Source organism: Pocillopora damicornis, chromosome 1 (genome assembly GCF_964200805.1).
Source record: "Pocillopora damicornis chromosome 1, jaPocDami1.2, whole genome shotgun sequence".
Taxonomy (NCBI): Eukaryota; Metazoa; Cnidaria; class Anthozoa; order Scleractinia; family Pocilloporidae; genus Pocillopora; species Pocillopora damicornis.
The window spans coordinates 25,718,093-25,730,919 of record NC_142670.1 but is presented as its reverse complement, the minus strand read 5'-3'; the positions used below and the strand labels follow the sequence as shown (position 1 = coordinate 25,730,919).

Below are 12,827 nucleotides of genomic sequence, written 5' to 3'. Positions count from 1 at the left end.
ATTGTTCTCTGTGCATTTCCTAAGGTGCTGACAAAGAGAATTTGTTTAACAATCAAGAGCTTCTTTAGTTGGTGATCAGTTCCTTTATTCTCATGACCTGGATATTTGTTTTAGGGGTGATAGTAACAGAAGAAAATATTTACAAATCACTCGTGGGGTTTAAAGCGTTAATACAGGTTGGACTGTATGTAAAGAGACTTCGAGAACGGCGTGGTGGCATGAACAGTGTGTTCATTATATGCATATTTAACGGGAAAGCGAAATACTGACCTTACCCCATTCACAGCCGCTACAGTGATCATTTCTGAAAATATCATTATTACCAAATTCAGTTTCGCTGGAAAGTGGAAAAGAAGTGAGACTAATAAATTAATGTTTGAGACCTTTTCGCCATAGCTGGAGATATTGTCGATCATGTTTCACATTTTATTTCCGTGTGTAGTCTTACTTTGTGTTCGATTCTTTGATAAGCTTGAGGTCGTTGACAGCAAACAAGGTAAGCTGTAACGTTACACATTAGTTTACTAGAAAAATACTTCAAATAAATTAACCTTTCGATAGCCAAGGATTACCTGAAGTAATTAAAGTGATTTGATAGCTGCTAAATCGATACGTGTTGCAATTTAAAGAATGTCAGTTTTTCAGTCACATGGAAATCATCCATTTAAACTGAATATTTATACATTACGTGCCTATTACTGACAGATCTAGTCAAGTCTCTCTAAAAAGGTCGCCTCAAAGGCAAAGGGAATAGGCGACTGTGGAGGAGTAGATTGTCGGCTTATGTGGGCGGCTCAGCGAATTTCGCTACAACGTTCGTCAGTCAGTGACTTGTATGTTCTGGCCATTGTAAAGAGGTTATGAATGAAGTGAGCTATCACGTTAACGGAAAAAAAAATGAACTGTGATTTGACTCACTTTTCGTATAATTCTTAGAAGTATGTTGTAGAAAAATAACCAAAAATATCTTTTTCATAGTAAATTAAAAATATCATCACTAGCTTGCGAAACAACCAGATGCAGTTGGCAAAAAGTACCCTTTTTTTCTGCCGCCTGCTGTTTCCAGTAAACGTAATTTTAACTTCTCAGTTTTTGACATTGAGAACGCGTTTTAGCGAATTTTTGCCGAAGTGGAGAGGTGTCTTTCCGATTAAAAGGCAATCTTGAACCAAACAAAGCGAAGAAGCCTCATTTAAAATACCAGTGGTGGGTACATATTTTTTTTTGTGCGGGTGGAAAGTACATTTTCAGCATTAAGTCCTGTTTCTTTTTACAGCAGCACCAAAAAACGTTTCTATCAACGAGTAGGTGAATATTTTAGGCCACTGTTGGCGAATTCGCTCGCCAAAAATATCGCGAGCATTTCCCGTTCTTGCTGCCACTTATTGGAAATGTTTAAGTGCATGTGTCATTCCATTTTGTTTTCAGGGACGATTCCGCCGCCACGGGTAGAGTGTAAAGATATCGCTCCGAATGAGAAAGTGGGGTGCCTAGTACCGGAAAATACAAACATGACCACGTGTCTTTTTCTTGGATGCTGCTGGAATGATACGGAAGCAGATTCTGCAAAGAAATGTTACACCAAAAGGTAAGAGAAAACAAAGTTACTTTTAGATAAGAAGAGACGGCAGACACGTTCCATAATCGAAGGTATGAAATTAGTAAATTTCCTGTTCCCTTTCAACTCTTTCATCTTTAACAAAGACCAACCTCTGATTTCTCCTTTCACCCACTGAATCCCACATAAAGGTGATAAGAATTAAAGAAATGATCACCAACTTAAGAAGTTCTTGATTGTCAAACACATTCTCCTTGTGAGCAACGTAGGAAATATACAAGGAACAGTATGGAGAATATGCACGCTGATGTTGGGGTGTAAAGGCTTAATTCAAGACGAAACAAGAAAAGAAACGAAAATAAAGCAAAGACAAAAATAAACAAACTCAATAAAAAAGGTGGAGATGGTTACACAATTCGCAAAAATATTTTTTTTAAATCGGTGTGAGTGTGGGGAATATTAGTAAGGAACCCACACTGTCGCTTTTCTCTTCCAGATATTAATTTTTTTTAATCCTCTCGCATACACAAAAAATTATATCTCAGACTGACTAAAAAGCTCCAATCAATTGTTCCTTTATCTTATAGACACGCCTTGATCAAACGTAAGCTGATTGGCTATGAAAATCTCTCAGACAAAAGATAAACAAACTCATTCATTAGAGCAGACAGAACGTACGCTTGATTTCCGGCCAGATATTCCACAATCATTACAACTTTAGCTTAAATCAATACTAGTTATCCTGTTTCCGACATGAAGATGCAAGAAGGGTTTGGTCTCATTTTGTGCAAAACTGTTCAAAACCAACCACGCTTATCATTCTACCCCAAAATGAGTCTTAGCACAGTTGATACACGATCTCGCAATTCAGTGTCAAGTTACACAAAATTGGCAAGTGAAATTACATTTCAACTGCCCAAAGGGAAGAAGAAAAGTTATTGCACGTAGAGTCATATTGATGGTGAAGCATTTCTTTTTTAAAAAACATTTATTGCCACATGTTAACAGGTACATTAAATGCACTCAGATATTTATGTCATATCGATGAACAACTGGTGTAGAAAATGAAAACAGTGAGGAATATTTTTGTTTCGAAAAAAAGCACGATGAAATTTCATATCTGAAGCCCCCGTGGCGCAATGGACTAGCGTGTTGGACTTCTACTTCAAAGGTTGTGGGTTCGAGTCCCACCGGGGGTGGATTACCTTTTATTTTCTCTGAAAGTAAGTGTTATAACAGATGTAGAATTTCGAGTTAGACAATTTTTCCAATTTTCTTTGAGCCAAAATTTCTTTCCTTGACTCACCGAGTGGTATGTTAGAGGGGAATTCTGCGACTTCTATACCAAAAATATGCTAAATAGCCTTGCGCGTGCTGGTTGGATACGTTGCCATTGGCCTGTTGATGGCCTCTGTTTAGACAACGAAATTCCATGTTCATGAAGGAATTTTGTTGTTCTCAAGATGTAGTGGCTGCGATGAAATCCTTTTGAGCGCATATTCATGGTCTTCTTACTCCGATGGCTTTGACTTTCCACGCATTACCTTATAAAGTATTATTCTCCGCTGGGATTGGTTGGTTTCCAACAGCTGTGAGTGGTGTATGTCAATTATTAGTCCCTTGGCGGGCCGATCAAAGCAATATTGCAAAGAACTGACTACGATGTTATTGACACTTGTTTTTGTATCTCTCTTTGTACTTCCCCTATGATTGGTCAATTTAGCTGACCATATTTCACGGAACGGCCCGCTGAATTCCAAATTTTGTGTAAATTGAAATTCTATCCTCCATTTGTACCCATTCTTTTCCGTTCGGATTTAAGGCCTGCGCGCTTCGAACCTGGGCCATAAATTCTAGTAGACAAAAAAAATTGGGTCCGTAACTTACAGTACTCGGTTGATAAAAAGTAAAAATGGCGGTTTGATCAAGATATAGGAAGTTCAGTGCTAACCTTTTTCTATTTTTTCTTTGTTTAGAGGAGGATCCTGCATGCTTTATCGAGGAAAAGTTTGCCAAGTGTCATTCAACTCGACCCTCTCAACTTACCGCAACAGTAGACGTTTCTTTGACAACAAATTTGGCTTGCCAGCCACCGAAGAATTTCTTACTAGGGGTGTAGAAATAATCAACCAGCTTGTGAAGGACGACGAAAAGTGCAGATACATCTTAATAAATATGCTTTGTCATTACACTGTGCCTCCATGTTACTCGGATGGCACAGACATAAAGTACTGTAGGGAGGACTGTGCGGCCATTTTCAAGGAATGTAGAACCCCCCTGAATCAAGTGATTGGTGCCGTGACGTTGCATGTGGCAGCGGAAAAGATTGATTTTATACATACAAGTCTACCGAACTGTTCCAGGCACCATAAGGAAGGACATTTTGAAGACAAACCAGGAAAGATCTGTATCAAGACAGGCTTTTTCAGTAAGTGATCATTTATTAAGTAATAAAAAACTTTCGGTGTGACATCAACTTCTCGTTGTTTTGCACAAGGAAATATATAGCAATTTGGCAGAATCTCGCAGTCTCATGAATTCCCTACGGCTTTTCCAGCGCCCACTATCATGCGTAACTAAAAATTTATATAATATAGTAATCCATTGATAGCGGTGTTTTTAGAGAGCAAAAGAAAATATTTCGTGAAAGTCAAGCAGAAGTAAAGTGGTTCTTAAGATTTAGAATATTGTTCAGCCATGGCAAGTGGTTATTACATATTTTCCATAGCTGTAGAAATTCTCGCAAGCTCGTCGGTCGAGAATTATTGTAAATAAGGTTATACGCGATAAAAATGACGTGCATGTAACGCAACGCTCGGAAATCCTCGCCATGTCGGAGAAAACGCTTATCTCGTAAAAGTAATTGAAATTTTCTCAGATATTGACGGTAAGAAACTTCCGGATTTTAAGATCGATATACTTAGAAAAAAGTCTGAAGAAGAACTTGTCGAGATGGAAGAAAAAGCGGGGGAAAATCTTCAGAGTTCTGTTCGCAAAGTTGATAGATGGACAACCTCGTAGAAATACTTGCCGATACCGTAGCAAACGGCGCAAAATTTTAAAACTAAGTGGGCAATAAAAAACCCATTCAGGGATACAGAGTCTATTGCCATCCATTTCTTACTGGTATTTCACTGTACAAGTTATTACATAACTCAAGTCAAAACAAACAACAAAGCAAGGATCGATCATGTCACGCGCGCGTAATTTTTCGAAAACTTTGGCGTATTCAGCTGGCACAAAAATTTCAGTGTTATTGTAAAAAACAAATCGATTACAATTTTCTATTGTCTATAACCTTGTTAGTCATAGAAATGACGTCAACAATACTCAAAACTGTGCAGTGAAACCCCTCGATTGCCCTTCGTGGTTTCACTCTAGTTTCACAGCTCACACTGTTGAATTCTTTTCTACGATCAATAGGGTTGTAGACAAAGGAAAATTGTGGTCAATTTGTTAAGCTGAATCTATAGCCTGTTAAAAGGGCTGCCGCCCGTGGAAAGATTTGAGAAAGTTAAAGACCTGGCACTAATAAAAAGCCTTATTATCAGTGCCAGACCCCTGGCAGATCTCTCGCCTCATGGCCTTATACTTTCCCGCGGTCGCGCTAAAAGTGAGGGCCTGCTCGCATTGAATCTTTAGAAATTAAATTGCAGTTTTTCGCTTTTTTGAAATACCATCATTGATGTTTCAGCTTTGTGTGATTTTTCCGGAGTAATATATAGTGATATTTTAACCATGCAGAGAGAGTAGAGTCTGGCAGTTATTTTAAAATATTTATAGTAAGTCATTTTGATTGGCACAGAGCAAGTACTTTTAAACTAATATTCAACCAAAGAAGTTAACCCCCCCCCCCTTCCCAAAGGAGAAATGATAGGTACGGTACAAAAGCGCCTTCTCGTACATTATGATGTTAATTTGCAGATACAGATGTTAGCCTGCTACAGTACAACTATTTCATTGCAGACAATTTTCGTTTCAACCGATCCAATAAGTCGACCTAATCTGTGTTTTTCTTCTCCTCAGATTACACAGAGACCACAATGGGTGCAAACACTGGGAAACCAACCCCACAACCTGGTAGTAAACTGGCAATTATCCTTCCAATTGTCATAGTTGGCCTTTGCATTATTTTGCTATGTGTCATCGTGGTCGTTCTTCTTCGAAGACGTCAGAAAATGAGGGACGCTATGGATAATGGGCATGCGCTATCCCACAAAGGTTCCATCACCATGAGGGACAGGTTACGAGCGGAGTCCCTGAAGAGCCTGGACTCGCGCTTGTTAAGACTTTTTGACCCGAAAAAACTGAGGCAATACAATTTGGACCATGTACAGTACGTGAAAGATTTGGGAGAAGGTTTCTTTGGAAAAGTTTTTCAAGGTACTCTCTACCTAATTAAAATTCTACAAGTTTATTTCATCCTTTGGCTCTGTGTAACTCTTTGCGCATGTCTTCCACATACCCTCTTCTTAAGAACTGGAATCAATTCATTAGTTATTTTTAGCCCATTGAATGTGTAACGAGAGTGAGGAGCTGGAGGTGAGAATGAGGCGTATATCCCCAGTCCCCTCAAGTTTTTTCCTCAAAATTTTTTGAGTATTGTACCTTAACAACGCAATTTCATAATGAATGTTCACTCGCATATCAGTTTTATTCCTTGAATATTTGGTGGAGACAAATTGATATGTTGTGCAGATATTACGGGGGACGTGAGGTATGGCCCTGAACTTAAGGAGAACAGGATATGTCACAGAACGTTGAAATACTCAAATCGAAGATGTAGTATGACTCAATATGCCGATTAGGATCACATCTGGTTTTCAAATCATGACATTAAGACAGCAGAAAGAGAGGTCTTGTAAAGCACAAACGATGTTTAAGGTACAACAACCAAAAACAAAAACATAAACAAAGCAACGAGGAATAGTTTTGTTTCGAAGAAAAACACGATGAACTAAAATTAACAGAATGAAGATAAAGGACAAAACAAAAAACAAACAAGGGAAAAAAATGGAAGATAGTCACACAATTAACAAGAACAATTTTTTGAGAACGATGTGAGAAGATAGGAAGGGTTTAATCTCACTTTGTGCAAAACTCTTCGATAGAAACGATACTCGTGATTCTGCCTCGAAATGAATCTTAGCATCTCCCAATGGTCAAGTTACGCAAAATGATCAAATAAAACTATCTCAACTGCCCAAAGGGAAGAAATAATTTCATTGCATGTAGAGTCGTATTGATAAAGAAGCATTTTTGTTTTTTTACAATTTATTGCCACATGTTAACAGGTACATTAAATCAACCTGATGTTTACGTCACGGCAATCAACAATTGTTGTAGAAAATCAAAGCATCGAGGATTATTTTTGTTTCGAAGAAAAACACGATGAAATAGCTTTAATACAATGAAGGCCATTGATATCTGAAGCCCCCGTGGCGCAATGGACTAGCGTGTTGGACTTCTAATTCAAAGGTTGTGGGTTCGAGTCCCACCGGGGGTGGTTTTTTTTTTTTCCTTTGGCATAATATATGACTGTTATTTCTTACTTGGATGTTTCCAATCAACTCGAAATGAATATAATCACAAATTTAGGAATTGTTCATTTCATCACCTTTACTTAACTCTTTGGAGGCAAATTCCTTTCCTAACTTAGGCATTTAGAGATTCATGTCGACTCTCCATTTACATTTTAGGTCGCGCTTCGGGTCTGAATGATAAACAACCCAAAAAGGTTATTCCTGTGGCGGTGAAGGCGTTGAAGGACGAAGCGTCCAAGGAACAGAAAGAAGAGTTTTACCGAGAAGTAACTCTGATGTCCATTCTTACACACCCAAATATTGTTCAGCTTCTAGCTGTGTCAACTGAGGAGGAACCCTATGGAATGCTGTTTGAGTTCATGAGTGGCGGGGATTTGAATCAATATTTGAGGAATGCACTACCAGCGGAAACATCGCTTGAATTCAGCGAGAAAGGGAAAGGTAGGTTTTGCCATTGACCCAGTCGAAGGGAATGGAGCAAGCCTACCTTGTCTTGCGTAGAGGTGTTGCTGTTTAAGAATGCAAATGTACCACAACTCTACCGCGATAAATATGATTTAACGCGAACTTCAAAAGGTCGGTAATTTGCCTTTTAGTAACTCGATGTGCTGCGTTCACGTTGCGCTAAATTAATGGGACAATACATTTGTTATTTTCGCCAGCGAGCACACACATCAAAACTGGTTTTGCTCGGGTCTAGTGACTTCACTGCGATAGAAATCTTTGTCTATACCGGTATTAATTTCGAGATTCAGGCGATCGAATTTCCGGTTTTCGCACTAACTCTTATTCCCTGTGATATAATCGTAATCGAATAGGTGATCAAATTGCCTGGTATACTTTTGATGCACACATAGTGGCAACAACTCAAAACCGGCAAGAAAAACTTAAGAACTTGCAAACGGTAGATCTTCAACTTAACTGTGCCTTCTTGTCTTCTTTTTCATCAGTTTATCTCTCTCAAGAATCCCTTGTGTCTGCCGCAACCCAGATCGCTGCTGGCATGCATTATTTAGCCGAGATGAAATTTGTTCATAGGGACTTGGCGACTAGGAACTGTTTAGTCGGAGATGACTTCGTTGTGAAGATTGGAGATTTTGGAATGTCACGTGACATTTATACTACAGATTACTATAAGGTATGCTAAACAAACAAGTTTTCTTGTAGAGAAAGATGTTTTCTCATCTTGTCAATAGCGTAGGACCAGCAAAAAATTCTGAGTTCTCATGACGAATTGAACCTCACACCTTCGAATCCCGCACTCCTATGCTCTACCACTGAGCCACGGAGACTCTATATTGAGCAAGGCACATTACGAAGTTTATATATGACATGGGTCCTGCATACTGCTAGGATCAGCAATGTCATTAGCGTCATATTTTATATATAGAATAAGAAAGCTGTTTAGATTTGAGCTCGTTAAAGAAGTAGAGAGAGTTAAAGTTGTTAGACGGTTTCAGCTAAAGCGTTTACATCCGCGTTAATGCCCAATCCAGATCGTGTGATGATTCATTCACGAGGATACCATTGTTTTCCCTTTATTTTTCTTTAACCAGAGGTGTTTGTCAAATTGCACATTTTAAGCATCCCAAAGGAATCAACGTAAAATTTATCCTTTGATCTGTACGAGTCACTAGCATCTGATTTATCCTTATAATATCACACATTGAGGTAACACATCGAGGTCAGGAGGACGAAGCAAATGATCACTCACTAAAGATGCTTTTTATCGTTAAAGAGATCATCCCTGTAGGCACCATAAAAATTAATGGAGAATAATTTGAAGAACATGCATGTTAGGATGTAATGGGTTAAGATCTAAACTGGGTGGCAAAAGGACGTAAACACGTTTACCGAATACTTCTATTGTCGAAAATTTCAAGGGAATTATGAGCGAGGCCCTGCATTAGAATCTGAAACTCAGTGTTAAAATGGTTACAAAAAACATACGTTCATCTATTTCTATTTAATTTATTTTAAATGCTGTAAAACAAGTTAAGAATGAGTTAATTACCATGGTTTAAATCTGCCGCTAGTATGATAATCGGAAATTTTGAAAACCCGCGTGTATTTTGAAGCTGTTTCCGCCATTGTTCCAAAGTGGCGTTATACGGTCATCGTTAATCATTTAACAAAGCCTGCTGTAATCTAAGTTGATCCACTTTTCTTGGTAAGTAAAGCCAAGCAGGGAACAGGAACTAGTCCGAGCGAGGAAAAGAAACAACAGAAAAAATAAGGAGATATGTAGTTAACTTGGTGCAAGGATGGGAAACAACATAAAATGTGGCGTGTTGGAAGAAATGTAAACATGTTTGATTCTGAATGCATAGGAAATTGACGGAAATTTTTTTTGTAGATATATGAAAATTCACATATTTGCACTGCGGTGGAAAGATGAAATTAGGAGATCCTCGCAGCTAAGAACACTACTGAAACGAGTAGTTGTAAATAGGACCTGAAAAAAGTAAATGACGGAAATGTTTGTTAGAATGTTTGTTAGAATTAGTCCAAACTCTTCGCGAAGTCTTTCAAAATATTTCACAAGTCTCGTGTCTTAGATAGTTTTTTTTTTATCTTTGCATACTTTCAGATGAGTAAAAAAACATTGTTGCCCATCCGCTGGTTGGCTCCTGAAGCTTTTCTGTACGGCAAGTTTAGTCTCCAGTCGGACGTATACGCATATGGTGTGGTACTCTGGGAGATTTTCACGTTTGGTCTTCAGCCGTATTATGGGTATACTAATAAAGAAGTGATGGAATTTATTCAAAAGGTATTGTACTCATCGGAAAAAAACCTTTCATTTCTATGAGAATTTGCTGCATTTTTTTAAACAGATGATTGTAAACCATGAGGTAGGGGCGTTCCGCTAGTTCCTTTTGGAATGTAGAGGAATACCGTAAAGTTTTTTTTCATTTGAAATTGTCACTTTTTTGGTGTTGCTGCTTCCGATGACCACCACGTTATCTATCACTCTTGTAACTGACCCAACCATTCAACCAACGGACTTACATTTACCTCTTTTATGAATCTTTGTCTATCTGTAAGTCTTTTTATCTGTCTGTCTGTCCTGTCTGTCTATCTCACTCAGTCTGTCTTTCCATTCTGCAGGTCTATCTGTCCGTCTACGTGTCCGTCTGGCCATTCATCTGTCTGTTAGTCGGCTTGTCTATCTGCCTTCCTATCCGTTTGTCAATCTTTTCGTGTATTCGATCGTCCGTTTCCGTTTGTTCAGCTCGTTATCCACTAACTGATTTAGTTACTAACTTGTTCCTTCGAACAGGGTATTCATTTAGAGAAACCAGACAACTGTCCGGACTTCGTATACGCTATAATGAAAGATTGTTGGAAAAAAGAACCAGAGAAGCGTTTGGAATTTACAGCTATAGGCATGCGTCTAAAAGACCCTTACCACGTTTATAACATGCCTCCCGCTTCAGAATCTGAGGAAGAACTCGAGCAAAGGGAGGAAGCAAAAGAAGGCGACGAGATCTTGTCATCAGGTATATTGCAATTCAAGTAATTGGGGGGGGGGGGGGAGGAAGAGGACACTGCTGTCGCCGCAAAAACCGGATTTAAGCACTTGGAGTCATGAGCCATGTGTGTCTTTAAGTTATTTAACTATTATTGTAACATTCTTCTACCTTTAGTGGAAGTTGCGTCTCCTTAAATTACGCGCAAACAGATACACTTACGTTATCGTTGTCCTAATTTCAGACACTGGAAACTACGACATCCCGCGTGCGAAAACGCTAGAGTCAGATTACGACGTGCCGAGATCAAACAAAGATATTCGAATGAGCACTGCCGATGACGACGACGACGACAACGACGACGAGGACAAAGAAGCTCCGAAAGATGTTCCAGTTTGATTTGTTTACCACCACATAAGAACAATCTCGTCGTTATACAACTATCAAATGGACCATAAATGAATTCACGCGAGGCATGTAAACTACGTTGTTAGATTTTTTGACTAGTTGCTTTAGGAATTATAAAATTCGACGCAGTTTACGGTGACATCATTTTTGCAATATGTCGTATCTTGTATGTCATATCTACCCATATTTAGTGATGTTTTGGTGACTGAAATTATGAGATTCCGTGGGGCCTTCTAGATCTCTCTTCAGCCGCATCTGCACCTGCAAAAATTGCCTTTGCTGAACCAATACTTCGTTGAAAAATTTTTCATGGCAATTTCTTGTCAAGGAGAAACTTTTCAAAGACGCAATTTGTCAGTGTAGATAACTTGACAAGGAAAATGGAGAGGACTTCAGAGAAATTTAATCCTACTTCAATAAGCTTGGTCAACGCTGAGGACAAGGGTGTTTTTTCCAGCTTGACAACTGCATTGGCAAACAGAATTTGCTCGTTTTTTAATGCGGCTTTTCTCATGCTTGATGGATTTATCAGTCAGCAACCCTCACGTAATTTCCAAAAAAATATTTATAATCTTGCAAAATCAACAGACAAAAATTCTACCTGTTTTGTCTTAATCGACTTAAAATTCATCTCGAGGAATTGATTGCCTCTTAATTTCATATATTTACCATGAAATTAAATTCAACTCCAGCCACCCTTAACAGTTTTTTTGTTTTTTATTTGATATCAAAATCTCGAATTACAGTGCAACAGAATCGTTTGTCTATCAAAACATTCGCAAACTTTATCAAGTTTTTCTTCTTTCTCTTATTAATTAACGATGTATTATCAGGCCTAAGGTAATATCATACACAAGTAAAACTTTAGATTTTGTTCTTTCATACAATTTTTGCACAAGGTTCCTGATCAAAATTCGATCCATGTAATCATTTAGTGCGGTCTTTTTTTAATTTCTGTTATTTCCTATAACTTGATGAAGGTCAGAAAGGAAGCTAATAGATGGAGAATTTAAAGAAGACATTTAAACACTTTGTATTCTCTATCAGGACGTAGTTGTAGAGACATGCAATCAAACTGACCAACGACTCCATTAATATACCTGAAAACGTTAGCGTATCACTATTAGCTAAGTAATTCTTTTGGAATATTTTATTCAAACCTGCACAGTTGTCAAATCTTGTTCTGTGATAGTTGAAATATGAATTAGATCTCAAAAATACGGCAAGTGTAAAACATTTTTGTATGTTAGTATAGTAATTGTATTGTCAGAAGTATTGAATAAGAACATTATTTTAGGAAGTGCGATTGATTACCTTTTTTTTCCGAAACGGGGCGAGTGGTAGCCACACTCACATTAGATCTCCAGCAGGCGTAAGCGGAATGTACATACAGACGAACCTGCAGTGAGCACCGTATTAGGCGGTCACCCTGTCGGTTATTGAAGTCCCAATATTTTCTCCCCTAAATTACTGTAAGTTTCGCCTCTATAAGGCTATCGTCGTCACCCCTTACTGAGTCCCGAAGGCCTGTTTATATTGCCTTCCCCCTGAATTGAACAGTCAGTTAAAGTGGAAACACTGGGAAAAAAATAAAAAAAAATCTAAGTCAAATTTATTCCAAATTTATCTACTAAAATCAATGTTAGCCCTTTGTGTTCAAATATCTCCAACGTATTGTGCATTATCTTTCTTCTAAGGACCGTTAAGACGAAATGTCACCGGGTTTAGATCGCGTTTGGCCCCTATTCTGTGGAACCTGTATTAAGTGGTTACCCACCATGCCCCGTGGGCGATCACTTAATCCTTTACACCTTAACATCAGTATATATTTTCTCCGTATTGTTCTCC

The 12,827-nt window shown here is 38.4% G+C and overlaps 1 protein-coding gene and 2 non-coding genes across 3 annotated transcripts; all 3 read left to right on the top strand.

Moving 5' to 3' along the window:
* The first annotated feature begins 298 nt into the window (after nt 1-298).
* LOC149052953 (muscle, skeletal receptor tyrosine-protein kinase-like) lies at nt 299-12,279 on the top strand. Its single transcript, XM_089187712.1, has 9 exons — nt 299-496; nt 1,429-1,588; nt 3,535-3,986; nt 5,585-5,941; nt 7,258-7,542; nt 8,052-8,239; nt 9,692-9,871; nt 10,382-10,601; nt 10,816-12,279. The coding sequence occupies exons 1-9, from the start codon at nt 415-417 to the stop codon at nt 10,968-10,970; spliced, it is 2,079 nt and encodes a 692-aa protein (XP_089043838.1). The 5' UTR covers nt 299-414; the 3' UTR covers nt 10,971-12,279.
* Nucleotides 2,684-2,757, top strand: Trnar-ucu (transfer RNA arginine (anticodon UCU)). The gene has a single exon. It is a non-coding gene; the product is annotated as a tRNA-Arg (tRNA).
* Trnar-ucu (transfer RNA arginine (anticodon UCU)) lies at nt 6,991-7,064 on the top strand. Its single transcript has one exon. It is a non-coding gene; the product is annotated as a tRNA-Arg (tRNA).
* Nucleotides 12,280-12,827: the final 548 nt, after the last annotated feature.

Excerpts from the sequence above, each read along its gene's own strand:
- LOC149052953 (XM_089187712.1), top strand. The coding sequence starts at position 415 with ATGTTTCACATTTTATTTCCGTGTGTAGTCTTACTTTGTGTTCGATTC. Across the intron at positions 497-1,428 it reads GGTCGTTGACAGCAAACAAG|GGACGATTCCGCCGCCACGG; the intron begins GTAAGCTGTAAC and ends TTTTGTTTTCAG. Across the intron at positions 5,942-7,257 it reads CTTTGGAAAAGTTTTTCAAG|GTCGCGCTTCGGGTCTGAAT; the intron begins GTACTCTCTACC and ends TTTACATTTTAG.